Below are 19,281 nucleotides of genomic sequence, written 5' to 3' on the forward strand. Positions count from 1 at the left end.
CATACTACTTTGTATGGATCTGCACACTTAACACTACATTTAAAATGTCCCTGCTTGAAAATAACAAGTTTGAGTTCCTTTTACCAGACATAATATTCAGTTTATTATTCAAGATTCAGCCACTTTTGAGTTTTACCACATATCATTTATCAAAATAAAAACGGAAATCAAGCTCTCTTTTCAAGGTTTATTACCAAATTCATCCTCCCTTAATTTGAATGCTTTGTAAATGTGGTTGGCAATTGCTGGTGATGAGGTATAATGGAGATACTCTTTGTAAATTAAGATAATTTATAATACTTTGCATTGTAGATGAAAAGGCACATGGACAACAGTATATAAGCTACAAAGAACAACATAATTTAGTCCAATTTGGTGGAATTATTGTTGCTTATTCATAAATATTCAAAACTGTCTTATCTTTTTTTTTTTTTTTACGGTACGTGGGCCTCTCACTGTCGTGGCCTCTCCCTTTGCGGAGCACAGGCTCCGGACGCGCAGGCTCAGCGGCCATGGCTCACGGGCCCAGCCGCTCCGCGACATGTGGGATCTTTCTGGACCGGGGCATGAACCCGTATCCCCTGCATTGGCAGGCGGACTCTCAACCACTGTGCCACCAGGGAAGCCCAAAAGCTATATACATTTAATTTAACTTTTTAATTCTATTTGTTGAGTAACTTTTAATGTAATTTATTTACCTATGTAAGTTATAATATATCAAATTATATATGTAAATTAGCCATTTATATAAATATATCAATAGTAGCAGTGTAATCAAATTTTGGAAAAATCATTCAAAACAATTACTTTTCCAGCAAGTATTAAAAAAAAAAAAGTTAAGAGTTTAAACAAACAAACAGAAAAGCTTGTGCAAATGATTGCTTTGCATTTCCAACTGGGGGAATAGGAGATAAGGTAAATAATTATTTTTTCTATTTAATTGCCGTTGTTCTAAATCCCATGTATAAAGTTCTGACTAGAAAATATGTTACTCAAAGCCTTTCCCACAATTTAATCTTTGGGCATGAAAAAGTAAGTGATATTATTAAATATGCTAGTTTGTGTCTTGTACATCTTAAATTTGTACATCATTCTGGGATAGTGGGATTCAGCTTTGCCTGAATGTTAATTTTTAGCCATCAGCCAAATTTAGTATATGCATAATTGGCTCAACCTAGACATATCTAAAAATGAATTTTACTAGATACCACCAAATTTCTCCTATGTGACTATACCAACTTACATTCCCCAAAGTTCATGAGTTTCAAGTTCTTCAAATTATTATCATTTACTATCACACCGCTTTTTAATTTTTACCAATTTTTGCGAACATGCAATAGAAAATTATGTTGGCTTTAATTTTCATTTCTTAATTTCTATCAAGCACTTTTTGTCTTTTGCTTATTGTTATTGGAATTACCTCAAAAAATTGAAATTTTTTGGCCCATATTTTCTTTTAGACTATATTTTTTAATTGATTTGTAGGATTCCTTTCTATGGAGTGTATGTTTTTCTATTATATTGTAAATATCTACTTCTAAAATATATCATTTAAATTTTGTGCTTATGATATATTTCCCTATAGAGAGATTTGTAAAAATAATAATAAAAATAATAAGGACTGGGACTTGGTCAATAAAACAGAAGCCACTTAGATATTTTGAGTTGCTCAAATTCAATACAAGAAATTAGAGGGAAAATACAAAGAAATTCAGAGGGTGTGAAGGTCAGAAGATCACTGCTGGTTTTCAAGAATCCAGGAGTTCAGGGAAGCTGCTGCCACATACAACCACCTGCCAGCACCACACTTTTGCCTACAGATGCTGCTGGAAAATAATGGCTTCTTGATCCATCCTACCTTTCAGCTCTCACGTTTGCCTTTAATTGGCAGAATCTAAGCAGAGATCTTGGCTGGCAAGGGCAGGGGAAATGCAGTCGCCAGATTTTTAGTCTCTACACTTAAGGGAAGTGCTTAGAAGGGAAGGAATGCTCCTGAGTATTGAGAGATTTTTGCTCATGTATCTTCTTTGAGAAATCTTTCTTCGCCTTAAAGACACAGCTATTCTAGGCCACATTTTTTTCTAAGCGTTTTAAAGTTTTGAGACTTGCATATGTCTTCAATCTGCCAGAAGTTAATTTTATATAAGGAGTAAGTTAGTAGGTCATTACATATTTAAGCTCAAAACTTACAAAGCTTTTGGGATGTGAAGGCTATGAAGATGACTCTTCTGTTATTCTAACATGAAGAAATTATATCCAATATTGTATATATAAATGACAGGTAATCAAGAAATATTTCTTCAATATTTTAGTTAGAATACCTTGTACTATATAATGCAGCATTAGTCAATACTTCTTTTATTGCCTGGTTAATTTTCAAGATTTAAAGAGTAACAGAAATGCCAAATACACCTGTTAAGTAGTTTATAGGATACAGGTTTACACAGAATAACATTGTTGCTTCTGTGTACTTTACTTATTTTCTACTTGCATTTGCACTGAATAAATTATATACTAAGAGTAAAGTTAGAGTTAATAGGTCATCTGATTATTTTTCATGGTTAACATTGTCAACACCATATTGGTAACTAAATTAAAAAGTTTAAATAGGGTAACTTATTATATATTTATAAAGCTAGTATGCAAGAAATGTCATCACAAGGTAGCTATTGCCCATCTTTAATTTGAATATAAAATTTGAAATGGCCATGTTCCGTGTAGATTACTAAACTATTTCAAGCAACAAAACTCAAAGGCTAAGAACATCCAGATATATCTGAACTATACCCTTGGGATAATGGACATTTTCAAATGGGATTTTTAGAAAATTAAATGTGCAGACGTGATAACAAGAAGACATCTGCTCCCAGAGTTAATGCCTAATGGCTGGGCATCACGGACTTTTGCCAGATCAGCTTTTGAGAAGACAATCCTATAATCTATCAAAAAGGTGCAATTTAGCTCTTTATTGGATGACTGTTTAAAATATCCAATTCCTTTCTGCTGAATGAAAGTGGATTAACTAGAAATAAATAGAGCCAGAAAAATCTGCAATGAAGCATATTTCCAAGAAATAGAGTTTAAAGATTTCATGAACAAAATAAGAGATACTAGGCCTAAATCATTCTTTGACAGTAAATTTGGCCAATAAAAAACATTCAGATACTTAGGCATAAATGACAAAAGTTTCTTTAGGAAGAATTGCATTAACATTTAAAAAAATTATTATTATTTTTACATTTACTTCAACAGTAAAAAAAAAAAAAGATGTAAATCCATGGAATTTTAAATATAAAATATCAAAACCTTGGATTGGAGGTAATATAGTATAGTGACTAGGCTTGCGAATTCTAGAGACAGAGGCCCTCAGCTCAATTTCCATATCTGCACTTATGAGCTATGTCACCTTGGGCAAGTAACAACTTTTCTGTGCTTTGTTTTTCCTCCTCTTCTCACTGAGGATAATAGTACTTCCCTCATAGAGTTATATCGGTATCTAGTAGGTAGTAGATAAATGTTAGGTATTATTTTAACTCTTATATTTAATGTTTTAATAATGTTAAATGCCTCTGTGTGCCTTTTAAATAAAATCTTAAGTCCCTTACTAAAGTCCACCTCACCCCTGCCTAGCTTCAAACTTTACCTCTCATTTTGTCCCATTCTCCTTGCTTACACAGCTCCAGACAAATAACTCAAGCTGAAGTCTCTTAGGCCTTTGTACTTGCTGATCTATCTGCCTAGAACCCTCTACCCTCAGATCTCTTATTATAATTCAGTTATCAATTCATGTGGCACCTCCTGAGACACAGTCCCTGAACAAACTGGGTACAGTAGACCTATCTATCCTATCATCCTGTTACAAATATTTCTAAATACAGTTCTCTTATCTTTTGTTCATATCTTTCTTTTCTGTCTTGTCTCACTAAAGAGTTAGCTTCATATGGGCAGGAACTTTGTCTTCTTCAGTGTTCTCTTTATTCCCAGAGCACAAAACATTCCAGTGGAGAAAGACAAAATTTAAACCTATGAATAACTTTCACATTAATAAGTTAATTCCAATAGAGGAATAAAAGGCAAGACAAGACATGTGACCAAAAAGAAATGACATTTCTACAACTCAGCCTTCAGAGAGAAACACAGTAAAAGACATCAGATTTAGGAATGCATTCTTGAATGTGTATTGAGAGGCTGAGAGGATCTGGTCAGAGTATCCTATCAGGTTTTGCTAAGTTCTATTATTGAATTATCTAGAGCAGAGTGATGTTTTAGGGAGAATATTGCATTGAGATCCTAATTTCTGACCTTTTCTTCCAACTTTAGAAGGCGGCAATAGTAATTTTCTCTCACTTTACTCCCCTATACCCTCTAGGAAAGACAACTACATATTTAATTACTTTATGTTGTATAAAGCACCTGAAAATATGCCTCATCTAGATTTTTATTTGGAATAAGTTTCAGATTTCTCAAGGGCAAAAGTAATTGTTAGCCATTTTTGAAAAGAATGGAAGAGCGGCCTGACTCAAGGAGGGAGTTAATTCTGAGAAATTGGAGGGACGGAAGAGCAATTGGATTCCCTAATGTTAGTCAAGGTCTGACCAAGTTTGTCACAGAGGTTTTACATTCAACCAGCATAGCTATCCATGCTTCAGTTCTCTAAATCAAACTAGACTTCACCGAGAAAGTAATTTGGGAGAAGAAGGATCTCTCTACAAAAGACTAAGTTAAGAGTTTTCTTGACAACTCTAAAGGATAAAGACTGAAGAGATTTAATTCGCTTTAGAAAAATAAAGGAGTGGGAAATTTTCTCCCCTCAAATGTGGTGTAGCATTTTCATACCAGGTATGTTGTAATTTATTTATTGGTTAAGGAAAGTGAGAGAAGCTCACTGTCTTCTTAGTATAGTAGAACTAAAACTATTAATAATGGGTGAGCCACGTGATTTTTCCTTTCTAGGCACTCAAGAGTCTCTGGACTTCCATGACACCATTAATCACAGAGGCATCTATTAATACAATATCTTTGAACTTATTATGTTTTGGAATATCTGTTACCGCTGTACATCATAGCAAACACTGTACACTGTCTTCTCAATAGCTCTTCTTTTCTTCTCCCTCATGAACAAAACCTTGATTTTGCTCCCAGCAGTAATTGAAGCATATCAGGCAGTATATCACCATAGTCAAATAATAATCCAATATTTTAGCCTGACAAATGCTTCATTTTTCCAGCTTGCCTTGCTGGGAAATTTAGGCATAACCACATAGCCCTGTTTTGGACAAAGAGAGATAAAAGAATGTCTGACAGAAGATTTTGCATTCCTGATAAAAGGGACATATATGGCTGACACTACCTTTTCCCTTTTTCTTTTTGCCTTGAATATGTTCAGTGTTAAAGTAGCCATCTTGTGACCATGTCACAACAATCATGAGAACAAGAGTGAACACACTCGGAGTGCCACAGCAAAAGGACAGAGGCATGGCCCTTTAACAACTGAATCAAGATCTACCTACCTTTTCTCTCTTTACAGCTCTCATATGATAAAAATAAATCCTAATTGTTTAAGCCATGGTTAGGTTTACCATTACTTGAAGTCAAAAGTGTCATCTCAACCACTGTTTCCACTGGTTCATTTGCTATTCTTAGTGACTATATAATGAATGGACTAATAAGACAGTTGAAATAAAACACAACTTAAAGGTCTGTTCTAAAATATTTCTTCATTTTATTCTCAACCAAATGCAATTCTGTCTCTTAAAATGAAAATAACCAGACAACAGCAAATGTTTTTAAGTCAAAAAACAGATAATAGAAAGGTAGATAAAAAATGACTATCATGGGCTTCCCTGGTGGCACAGTGGCTGAGAGTCCGCCTGCCGATGCAGGGGACATGGGTTTGTGTCCCGGTCCGGGAAGATCCCATATGCCGCGGAGCGGCTAGGCCTGTGAGCCATGGCCGCTGAGCCTGCGCGTCCGGAGCCTGTGCTCCGCAGCAGGAGAGGCCACAACAGTGAGAGGCCCGCGTACCGCAAAAAAAAAAAAAAAAAAAAAAAAAAGACTATCATTAGATAGGGCAGGTGTCATTAGATACGGATGGTCATAAAAGGCCTGTTTATGCTAAAACTAGTGAGAAGCTAGGCAAATGGGATTAATCTGAATTAAATTATTTGCTCTATTTCCCTTGAATTTGCTTAGCACGTTCTTTCTAATCTCTGTACCTTTCTTCATCCTATTCCCTTTGCCTGGAATACTCTCCACTATTTCTTTCTGTGATCCACCAACACAACCTTTAATTCTACTTCATTCATGAATCCTTACCTGATCTGCCCTAGCCAAATTTCCTCTCTCCTGTCTCTAGTCCTCTTAATGTGAATATTGGAACTCCACTTTATCTCACAGTGTTCTCTCAGATGTTTCAGAAACAAAGGTGGAATAATTTTAAGGGGAACATACCACAGAATGGCAGGGGTGGGGTTGGGTTTAGAAATGACTGGATACAGGGATTCGAACACAAAGCCTGTTCTTTTCCATTTTCCCCCATGTTTGCACATCTTAGCAAATTCTCTCATTTTCAAAAATTAATTACTGCTTCTAAGAAATTTAGGAATACAAAATATGTGGCCTAGTAGAATCTTCTATATCACAAAAACATTTTACAAAATCAGTATTCAGACTACATGTTAATTTACCAAGAATATGTAAAAAGTTGTCATTGGACTAAAACTGACTAAAGACATTATGAAGTGAAATGGCCCCATGAAGAACTATGCATAACATGTTTGCAAAAAACAAAACAAACAAACAAACAAAAATAACCACAATACCATGTGATAACAGCTACATTAGCTATGGATATAGACTACTGCAAAAGAAGTGTTAAAATGTAGGCTAACTCTGGCTGAAGGAATCAGGGTAGACACCAGTAGGGAAATATTTGAAATTATATTTGAATGAATACTTGAAATGATATTCTTGAAGTTGAACAGTTCAGTTGATGCCTAAGGTGGGTGGGGCATATTGAAAGAAAAAAAAAAGCCTGGTTACAGGTGCTAAGGCTGGAAACCAAAGTATATTTGGAGGATGGGAAGTAGCTTCTTTCAAAGCTAGGAAATCTGTGGTTAACTATTAAGATAATTGCAGATATGTAAAAAGATTGCCATTGTAAAAAACAGAAGTAACACTTAGGAACAAATACATTTAATAACAGATGTGTTACTATTTCCAGGACCCTCCTTAACAAAGGAGCTCAGCACATAGCCATTGGATCAGAAAATCTTGGGAGCATTTACTGGCCCGGGGATATCCAGAGACACCTTGGAAGCAGACTATAAATATTTTAGTTCCAGAATATAGACTGAAACATTTTAGTTTCAGTTCTGAGTCTGAAAAATATTCATAGATGTATGTATGCTCTTTTTAAAAAATAATTGCTTTTATACTCTCTTCCCAATTCTATAGCTTTCCATCTTCATAATGATGCACATCCTATAATGAACAGCCAGAGTCATTAAGAAGAGTGACTTCAAATATTTTCTTTTTAAGGATTTCTTTCTTTTTTTTTTTTCTTGTTTTTTTGACAACCAGTAGCTCACAGCAATGACAAAAAAGTCAATGATTTTACTCATTCCAGACACCTGAGTACCCCATACAATTTTATATCCAGGTATGGCCTACAATGCCCAGTACCTTTGCATCAAAAATCTCACATTACACAGAATTTACATATCAGAAAAGGAAATCTACGTTTCCCCTATGAAACCCACTGACATTTTAGACAAAGAGATATACAAAATGATGCAGAACAAAGAAACACCATTATGTAAACATTGAGCCATGACTTGAAAAATGTCACCAGCTCTGTCAGAAAACAAAAAGAGAAAGAGGAAAACAGATTAAAAAACATTTGCCCTTCTAAGCAGATCACACCAATTATATTTGAGCAATAATCACGATACTGTTATTTTTAGTCCATCACACAGCAATATCTGTAAACACGATTTGCTTAGATTTTCATTTGTCTTTGGGAGGACGTCATAAGAAATCACATTATACACAAGAGTTCTCAGGATTTAAAAATATGTATTCAACATCATTTTGTTAATTTCTGTTGTGTTAATATTAATAATTAACAATTCTAGCACAGGTAGGAAAAAACCTTTAAATAAACAAGGAGCAAGAATAATATCTCAGTATTATGTCTCCTGTCTCCTACTTATATCATTAAGAAAGAGCATTTTCACAAAAAGTAATTTGATTCAGATTCCCTTTAGGATCCCATGAATACCTTTGATGCTGTAACCATTTCAATGTCCCCATTTCTGTAATAGCTTTCATTCATTTGACTCCTTGAGAAAATTTATGGAATTCATTCAATTCTTTCAAATATTCTAACAGTAAAAGGGATTTCTGAATACTGTTACTTAATTTATTTTGTTATATTACACGAATATTCTGAACTTCCAAAAAACTGATTTGATCTGGTAAATTGTAAATTTATTAACACACAACCAGGAATCACCACAGTTTTTCATGCACTTTACTTTCCTAGAACAGTTCTTACACAGAGCAGGAACTTAATAAATATGTTATTTGAATATGACTTAATGTTCATTGGCGTAATTAGTCTATGTCTTAAATTATGATACAGGTAAAATAAGTTCATTTTGTTCATATAACAATTGATGTAACCCACCTACCTGTGGCTCTCAACGATTCTCAGTCTTTGAGCTTCTACCTGTTTAAATGTCATAAAGCTGACTTGAGTATAACACAATAGTTCTATATAAGTTTATTTTTAACAAGGCAATTTAACACAAAAGCAAAACAAACAAAAATCTTAGCTACTCTTCCGTGTAAAATCATTTGAAACCATCCAATTATCATTAAGGGTGACCAACTATAACTCCTACACATGTATTGCATATGTTTTGCAATTACAGGTAGGAGCTCAAACACTGGATTCCCATTTATTAAAAAGTTTAATTGTATTTCTTAAATATTTCATGTGAAGCATACTGCTATTTTAAAATATATAAATAAGTTCAAAGTCACAAATAACTTAAACTTTCTGAATCTTAGCTGTTTCAACTGTAAAATAGCAACAGTTAGAATACCTGTAAGTTTTTAAATTAGGTTCAAATAAAATTATATACATAGAAGGGAGCTGTAAACAGCAAATTGATAATCAAATATTGAATATTACTTCACCTGGTGTACTGCAATTATTTAATAAATATTTAGCATCAGTGTTGGGCCTTTTTTTTTTTCCTTCCAAAATACTTACTGGTATAGACAAGTTGAAAGCCTTCATCTGTCCCTTCAGAATCAGAATTAAATTCTAGCCAGAGATGGTTTGAAGTACTACTAAGGGTCAGTCCTCGCATAGATGCGCCAGTAAAAGCACCTAGTAGATGAGTTGTTTTATCTTTTCCATCATAAATCTGCAAAAATATATTTACAATTAAAAAGTAAATTTGACAGTAATAACCAATTCAGAGCATGTATTTATATCTGTGAAGAAAATGAAATTATTACACTCTTCATAAATCAGGTCACTACCTGTTTCCCAAGAGCAACTGCATATATTAATTCCTACAAATATCAGGGTAAGAAAGTTAGACTCCACATGGGTAATTTTAATATTCCAAGCTCAGCAGACAGTAAGTAAAACTCAAAATCATGTTATAAAGTTTTTGTTCTTATAAAAACAATGCTTCTAATGGCAGACAATTTAAAATTGAGAATACCTATAGAAAGTTTGGTTTCTAAGATTGGTTGGTTGGTTGGTTGTTTTTCTAAACTTGGTCAAGGGCACCAAACACCTGCTTTTCTAATAACATGATTAATATAAAATGTACTTGCTTCTTTTGCAACTTCTATTTACCCATGTCCTTTATTTCATATCTGACACTTTTAAAATGTTAAAAGAGTACTAAATGCATTTAGAAGCTGATTTAACAAGGCAAAAGTATACAAAGCAAAACTGACATGTTCCCAAAGCTCCCTACCTCATTCCCATTCTTCGGAAGGTGTAGCTTCTCATTGCCCTCTAATTTGCTTTTGTTTTATCAAGGCATTATAGACATTTCTTCAGGTCAGTGGATAGAGATTCTTCCTTTTGAGAGCTGTGTAATATTTCATTCAATGGCACTACCACAACTTGCCCTACCATTCCATATATTAATAAACTAAAGTTTTTTTGCCACTAAAAGTAATGCTGAAATAAACATCCTTTAGATGTTATTTCACATTTCTTTTTTGGTACTTGTATTTCAGTAAGAAAGTTTTCAATATATTGAATCTGGGGGCTAAAATGTTCATGTATTGTCAGATTATTTTCCAAAAAGTGTACAGTAATTAAACTGAGGGTTTGCCAACAATGCATATTACTATTCTTTTTCCTTTAAGGCACATATTTTTAATGTGGTAGTTATTACCCCCAAGGGTGTGAAAATTCGTTCTTAAGAGTTCATAAAATCTTGGATATTATGATCATTTGTGGTCCTACAAAGACCAACCCTGACAAATCTCATTCCACAGTACTTAGTTTCACGAAGTTGGAGCTTGGGGCTCCTTCTGTGAATGATAATGAATAGAAACGACTGAGAAATACTTCTGAAAGTTACTTGTCTCTTGCCTGAAATTGCCTTACTTCTGACCTGTCATAAGAGTAAAAATTATGTCGCTAAACCCCTAATCCGGTGATCTTGTCATAGCACCAATGTTCCCCCAAAGTGGCAGGCATTACATTCATGTCACCTAGGAGATGATATTTAGGTGGTACATGATGGAACTTTTATTATTATTATATTAATTTACATGATATGTTTTTCTTGTGCTAAATTGTTGGATTTAACTTGATCATCTATTTAGAATGTTTTCTACAATTTGTAAATAAAAACTGATGTATAACTTTTTTCTTTGTATCAAATTATCCTTACAGGTTTTAGTATTAAGTTTATGTTAATTTAACAAAGTGAACTGGAAATATTTTACTATATTTCAAAATCTGGGTTATTCAAATAAAATAATGAGCTTTCTACAGATACAAGGAATTCTTCAATTCAAGGACATATTCTTGAGTTTTTGTTTATTTAATTATTCCTTGTCAATTTTATTATTTTATTTTCCACCTTGAATGCCTATTATTTACATATTCAGTCTCCAAAACTGTGTTGCAATTCCTTTACATTTTTTTCTTCTGAAATTTATCTATCTTTCCGCTGTATTATGGCTTATCTTCCACTGGATCTTCCACACTAACAATTAGATTTTCAGCAGTAACTAATCTCTTTTTAGGTCTTCTATTTAAATCTTAAATTTTTAAATCATTGGTCAAGTTCTAGAAAGTCAGTCTGTCTGTTTGTCTCTCTCTCCCCCTTCTTCCCTCCCCCATTCTCTGTTTTTGGTACTCAAATTTCATTATCTTAAGATATCTCACTTGTTTTATGTATTTAACTTGGTCTTTCTTACTTCTGGTTCCTGAATTCCATTAACTATGTGTTTATTTATCTTTAGGTAGTTATAGTTTTATGTTTCCTTATTATTGATATAGGTTTTCGATGTTGTAAAGACAACAATGCTTTTATTTAACATGCTATACAAATGTAGTTTTTGTTCAGAGCCCCTAGTATTCTTTCTTAACAACCTTACTCTATAACTTTTCTGCACAGACTTTCTGAAGTCTCCAGTGTCCAGGCGTTTCCTGCTCTCTCCCTTTGTGCCTGAGGGAATCTATAGCTTCACATGCACCCTCCAGGCTCCACCAGTTTATTTACTTGTTATTTTATTACCACTGAGAGGGAGTGGAAATAAGAAAGAGAGGAAGTGAGTTGTAAAGTCAATCCAACATGCTCACTGAATTCCTAACAGCAAACACCTTACTGGTCTCCCTCTTTGTTTTAAAAGATCTTTCTGTCAATTTTTTAAAGAATGTGTTGACTGTTAAAAAGAGTATTTGACTACTAGATAAAGGGCTGTATGGACTAATTTCCTAAAATTATATGGGAGTACCAGGAACCCCTTGTGGAACCTAATTTATCATACAAATTCATCTCTGTTTTAGTTATCAGCAAGAATTTGTCTTCAACAAAGCTGAACCAAATGTTGAGGTTTGTTAGCTCAGGAATTTTTTTTGTTTGATTACATAGGAGCCAACTTTTCATTTCTTAAGAATAGTAGCCATCAGCAATAATTCAGAGACAAGGAAACGTGTGTCAGAAAATGCAACTTTTGCTGAAGTGTGATCATTCAGCTACGAAATTTTGGAAGCATGTATAAAATTGTTAATTCAAAATGAAAAACAAGTGTTAATTAGGAAGGCTTTAAAAAGAGAAGAGTTTTATAGCTATGATCAAGTCCATGCTGTTTAACTTGTAAATAAAATCCTTCAAGTGTATTCAAATATATATGGGCGCATAAAGGCAACAAGGAAGGACAAAGCAGTGTAGCCAAAGACAAATTACATTTGAAGTAGACATGAATGCAATCATACAAATAAGAAAATAAAACAAACAAAATGTGCCTTTCATTTAAAAATAAATTTACAGTACAGAGTGATTATACTGGGTCTGATCAGAATCACATAGAAATTTTGACATTATTTCTCACTGCTTTTCTACTTAAAATCAGGATCTTTAAGTATGTTTTTATTTATTTGAGCTGATTTTCTTTTTTCTAAAATATATTATTATTTTTGAGATATGTCTTAATATCTATTTTTATTTTTCAGAAATTTAGAAAGCTAAAAAAGACTAAGCTAATTATAATAGTATACTTTTTAATTGGAAGGGAGAGGACTGGTGCTCACAATAGAAATATTCTTAGTTACTTAGAGCCTAATTCAGATAATGAAGACTTACTTTTATATCAAATGTAGATTTCAAGTTTTCTTAAGAATTAATATTGTGAAAGGCATTGAGGGCTTTTATAACATTAATGAAGCTCTTTGATAAGACTCTAATTTGTTATAAGGTTGCAATTAATTTGGTAGTCCTACACTAGAACAGACTAGAACTTAATACTGCCATGTTTCAATTATAAAACCTTTTGTAATGGATCAGGGCCTGAAATTAGTTATGGTGTACAGACCCTCCTATATATGGAAGGTCAAACCCTATTATGATGAACTGCTTATGGACACTTAAAACTGTTTTTGTTGTTAATGACATAATAAATGTATGATTAGAAAGTATATTCCCAGTCATTTCTCTAGTGAATTTAGCAAATAAGCTATTATCTGAACCCAAGAGCAAAAAGTACATAAAAAAGTAAAGTAAAAAGAGAGAAATTACACACGCATGTGAGTATAATCATACAAACCTTCAAATCATTCCCGCTCATGAATACTAGAATTTTCATTTTGGCCATTTGTTTTATAGGTTGATTTGGAATTTAAATATTTTTTTATAATAAGTTGAGTTAGAGTTCAAATTTTGAATGAAAAAGAATAAATAATTTTTACAATTGTTAAAAAGGACAATATTTTAAATCTTATTATGTTCTCTCCAAAGATGATATGTAACAGAGAAGAAAACATTTGTTTGTACTCAAATATTTGTCTTTACAATAGCTATACAATGTGTACTCAATTAAGAGTTGGTATGTATCAGGGAGGGAGTTGGGAATGCTATGAGGGGTCAGGTTTTCAGGGGCCTTAGCTTTGTGGTCCCAGCTCTACAATCAAAGCTGATTGGAATGTCACACATCATTTCACTTCTATGATCCTCAGTAGGGGAGAAAAGGAAGGGTTTTATGAGGCCTATCATAGCACTCTATACAAATGGATATTTACAGAGTGATTTTGAAGGGAGAAATAACAGAGGATTATCAGTGAACAACAAGCAGAGTTAGTAGATACATGTGGTAGACTTATGAGATCACTGGTGGGCTAGAAAATATTTAAAACCCAGCTCTCAAACAAACCAAACTGGTGAATGTACATACCCATATATATGTTTTTTAAGTAAATTTTATTGATATAAAGAGAGATTGACAGACTTTTTCTGAAAAGGTTTAGATAGTAAATATTTTAGGCTGTTAACATCTCTGTGGCAGCTAGTCAATACTGCCCTTCTAGCACAGAAGCAGCCGTAGACAATATGTGAATGAATAAACACAGCTTTCTCCTATTAAAACTGTATTTACAGAAAGAGGTGTCAGTCTGATTTGGCTCACAGACTGTCATTTGTGAATCACTGATTTAAGGAATGTGTAGCATCCTATTTATACACAGGAATAAAATATACAATACTCATTATTGAGAATTCCATAGAGCTAATTGATTCTTACAGAGTGCTTTCAGTATTTTTTGCCAAACTTTTGTAGCTGCAACTTATAACTGCAACTTACAGACAAAAGTTGTTCTTAAATGAACATTGCTTGATTTTTTAAAAAAAATTATTTTTATTTATTTATTTTTGACTGTATTGGGTCTTTGTTGCTGCATGCAGGCTTCCTCTAGTTGCGGTGAGCGGGGGCTACTCTTCTCTGAGGTGTGCAGGCTTCTCATTGCAGTGGCTTCTCTTGTTGCAAAGCATGGACTCTAGGCGCACAGGCTTCAGCAGTTGTGTCACATGGGCTCAGTATTTGCAGCTTGTGGGCTCTAGAGCACAGGCTCAGTACTTGTGGCACACGGGCTTAGTTGCTCCGCGTCATGTGGGATTTTACCGGACCAGGGCTCAAACCCGTGTCCCCTGCGTTGGCAGGCAGATTCTTAACCACTGCACCACCAGGGAAGCCCTATTGCTTGATTTTTTTGTTAACAAGTGAGATGAAAATGAAACATCAAAAACGATGTTATATCAGAATGTCACTGGTTTGTAAATGATATGAGCAACTTCTTTGCTAAACTGAATAATAGTTTCCAAATACTAGAAAAGCTATTTTCTCAATTTTTTGTGCTATTCATAATATAATGGCTACAGATACAACCCGTTTCTACTTATGTACTGACAATGAGCAAAGCAATAAACCAAGTCAGGGTTTGTAGTATTTGCCAATTTCTGCAGTGTAAACACTTACTATGGCTAATATCAATCTATCAATGTGACATTGTTGAATACAGAGTTGGGAAGAGATGGACAAGCTGACATAGTATTTCCAACACACAGATACAGTATATATAAGTAACCTCAAAAGCACCGATAAGGGCTTCCCTGGTGGCGCAGTGGTTGAGAGTCTGCCTGCTGATGCAGGGGACGCGGGTTCGTGCCCCGGTCCGGAAAGATCGCACATGACGTGGAGCAGCTGGGCCGGTGAGCCTTGGCCTCTGGGCCTGCGCGTCCGGAGCCCGTGCTCCGCAATGGGAGAGGCCACAACAGTGAGAGGCCCAAGTACCGCAAAAAAAAAAAAAAAAAAGCACCGATAATAGTTAAAGTAGTAAAATAATTAGGAAATGAAAAGTTGCATTTATTACCTTTGTTTTTTAATTTAATTGTAATTAAATTGTAATAATTTAATTTTTAATAATGGCTATGTTTAACAACCAGCTCACAAAAGTACTGAAAATTTAACAATAGGCTCTCACACGTGGTACTGCCAAAGATTCACAAATAGGTTATAAAAGAGCTTAAAAATAATACGTCTTAGAAAACAACAATAGCAACACATTAATAACCCTCTCATCATATTTCTAAAAGAATGTTATTAAGTCCTTCAACTATCTAGTTTTTCATAAATATGATATACATCTCCTAACCCTTTCTTTTGGACTCTCAAAACCAATTTTGGGATAGTTTACTGGCTCTTCTCCATAATAATCCATTTAGTCTACATTTTGCGTAAGAAATGTCTTTAAACTTCATAATGCTGACTGTGGTAAAAAGATTGTCTTGAATTATTTCCCTGCTACATTTCTTTATCTAAACATAGTGCCTAGTCTTTTTCTGAAAATAAAAACAAACACAGCGACAACAAAAACATAACTAGTATTTCTGATTGGTATTCAGCTTTTTCCTATCCAGCTGACAAGAAGAGCTATTCATTATTGACAGTTTAGAGCCTACATATAATAAACACCATCTATAAATGTTAATTAAAAGAATTAATTAAGTTACATATTTTGAGTGAGGGATTGGGAAGTTCAATATTCTTGCCTATTGAAAGTAACAGAACCAAGGAAAGATATATTCATAATTCCCAAACCTGCTGGTCATCACATAATCTGGAGGGCTTTATAAAATTCCTTAATCCCAGGTGCAAACCAACTGAACCTACTTTCCCCAGATCTACTGAAACTTTGTTAGTGTGGTTATAAATAACTAAGGTGTTTATAAAAAGCAGGAGGAGGGAGAGAGAGAGTGGGTGAATGAGTAAACAAGCATCATCCTACAGGATGAGCTACTGGAAAGGAAAGTTGTTTTTGTGTGTGTATAGATATAGATAAATAACACACATTGTTTTTTTATTGTTGTTGCTGTTTTGTTTTTATCAGAATCCAGTACAGTGATGTAATATAGTAAGTGAAACCAGAAGAAAACAAACCTTCTTCCAAGCCTTATACCCATGTAAAGATTACAAGAGAATGTCATTCCAAAGAACGTAGCCGATCCTACCACATAAAGAAAAACAATGCTTTTGAATCTCTCAGTCAAGGGGCAGAGAGTTCCATAATGGGCTATTTTTTTTTTTTTTCTTATTTCTTCTTATGTCTTAGTTGGAATGGAGAAAGAGAACTGACTCTACTAGGTTTAATACTGGAAAGTGCTGGGGTTGAGAATGGGCTCTCGTGGATTAGTTTGCAGTGAGGCAAATGACCTTCCATCCTGAGAGGACTCTGGGCTTAACAGTCTTTGAGAAGTAATCATTTGTCCTTTGCAGAGTACACTGTCTGTTTGTGCATGCCTAACTGTGCCTGTGTCAGTAGGTATCTTTGACCTAATAGTCATCCATGGAATTAATGAGAAGAATAACATACAAGCATTTTACATCTTACACTGGTGGAGAGACCATGAAGACAGACAGCGTTTAAAAGCCCATCCCCAACCATATCTGTAGTATGGCTTACTGAAGTTCTTTTAACGTGATAATTTAGAATAAATCCCAGGTTAGACTATCAGTAGAAGGATAATCGAATTGGTGTGTGTCCAGGTTAATTTTAGTATATAATCTTTTCAACTTTGGAAAACATATATTTATTCTAGGAAAGATATAACTTTTAAAAAATTTCTGGGAATATAAATTTTCTTCCTTTCACTCATGAAAGAAAAGTCACTATTTAATGAAATCCACTAAAGGGCCTTAAATTGAGTTTTTCTGCTTTCCTTTGTCTCTCACCATCACGTCCCCTCACACTGTCACTTATTACTGAGGTCCCATCCTTCCTCAAGGGAACACACATCACAAATGCATATGACTTTATTCCAAATAAGTAATATGTTAGAAAGCACTCTGAGAAACATATTAGGGCTATTTTTTAAAAAAAAGCATCACTTGTTATCCCTAATGAATTTTCCAAAAAATAAACATCATTCAGTATGGAAAAGTAATGTAGAAATGTCAAGCATCACTGAGAGCAGAGAAATATTTTAGGAAGGACTGTGGTAGGCATGGGGAAGCATTTCCTGACTTTTAACTTACAAATACATGTTTATTATTGTTGCTATGTGATACAGTTTAGTAGCTACACTCATATTTCTGATCTATACCTTGATACATTTTTTCCCCACAGTTAGCCAAATAAATAAATAAATAAATAACCACTGCCTTAATTCTAAGTACAAGTATCCCATTAATCTCAATGTTGACTCCAATTTAGCAAATAAACCTATTTTAACAGGAAAATCCAAACAATGAACTGGAAGTTGAAGATATAATACAGTGAGTTTCTGTTGCCTATTGAGGAAAAGCACAAAAATTGGGAATGGCTCTAAATTAATACTAAAATTGTATATATCTAAGTGTACTGCAGGAAATCTTTCCCATGTCTATACAAATCTTACAAGCATACAGAACTGTTTGTGTTAGAGAACCATCAATTATCATCAAATTAATATTCTTTTTAAAAGAAGAACATAACCAACAACCTTAAAATCACTGCTTAAATAAAAGTCCCCCACCCCAGTCAACCTGGGATATCATAAATTTTTTCAAGATTTGTGAAAACAGAAATATGTTCAATTTCTTACCTGGATTAATGAAATCTTGATAATGAGAAAAAAAAATGTATGTGATCATTTTTTAAATATTTAAATGTGATTTTATAGAAGTGTTTACTTTTATTCCGATAATGAATATAAACTGTATTTATCAAAACACTTACTTTGAAAAATATGGATCAGCAAGTATGAAAATATTCATTTGCCTAAAATCCGATCATTAAAAAAAATTTCTTTTGGCAGCGCCGTGCCACTTGCAGGATTTTAGTTCCCCACCCAGGAACTGAACCTGTGGCCACAGCAGTGAAAGCACTGAGTCCTGACCACTAGCCACCAGGGAACTCCCTTTAATCGTATCTTTAAATTTGATTATTTCAAATTTTTTAAATAAATTAACAAATTTTGTCCTAAATGTTTATTATCAACAAGGTATATTTTTTCTTAAATAATTTATAGATATTTTTAGATATATTCATAAATTGTAAACTTTTTCATAGTCATAAATGCAAAGAGTTATCTATGTATCAACAGAAATAAGTTACTTAATAAACATCAAAATAAAAATAAATAAATGTCCATTTATGGATTATGTTTCATAGATAATATTTATTGAATATAAGATATTTGGCATGAAAGTGTTCTTATTTTGGTGTTATTGAAACATTAAAATTCATGTATCAAAAAACAAATGGTTCTAAAGAACCTAGGGGCAGGACAGGAATAAAGACACAGATGTAGAGAATGGACTTGAGGACATGGGAAGGGGGAAGGGTAAGCTGGGACGAAGTGAGAGAGTGGCATGGACTTATATATACTACCAAATGCAAAATAGCTAGCTAGTGGGAAGCAGCCGCATAGCACAGGGAGATCAGCTCAGTGCTTTGTGACCACCTAGAGAGGTGGGATAGGGAGGGTGGGAGGGAGATGTAAGAGGAAGGAGATATGGGGATATATGTATATGTATAGCTGATTCACTTTGTTATAAAGCAGAAACTAACACACCATTATAAAGCAATTATAAATAAAGATGTTAGTAAGTAAAGATGTTAAAAAAAAAAAGAAAACAGCTATGTAGCAAATTGGGTTCAGAAACTAAATTACAAAGCACAGGAGAGACTACTGGAGTAGAGGAAGTGAATAGCTATTGGTAATATCTTAGGGCATTTTCACTAGACATTTTCTTTTTTCT

General features: G+C 33.8%; 1 protein-coding gene across 3 annotated transcripts in view; it reads right to left on the reverse strand.

The window, feature by feature from the left end:
- Nucleotides 1-19,281, reverse strand: part of CSMD3 (CUB and Sushi multiple domains 3) — a 1,083,470-nt gene that overhangs the window by 328,876 nt on the left and 735,313 nt on the right. For all 3 annotated transcript variants that reach the window (XM_032609830.1, XM_032609829.1, XM_032609828.1), the window contains one exon: nucleotides 9,281-9,437. In XM_032609830.1, the coding sequence (XP_032465721.1) occupies nucleotides 9,281-9,437 (157 nt within the window). The remainder of the gene's footprint in view (nucleotides 1-9,280; nucleotides 9,438-19,281) is intronic.

The sequence above is a fragment of the Phocoena sinus genome, chromosome 17, assembly GCF_008692025.1.
Source record: "Phocoena sinus isolate mPhoSin1 chromosome 17, mPhoSin1.pri, whole genome shotgun sequence".
Taxonomy (NCBI): Eukaryota; Metazoa; Chordata; class Mammalia; order Artiodactyla; family Phocoenidae; genus Phocoena; species Phocoena sinus.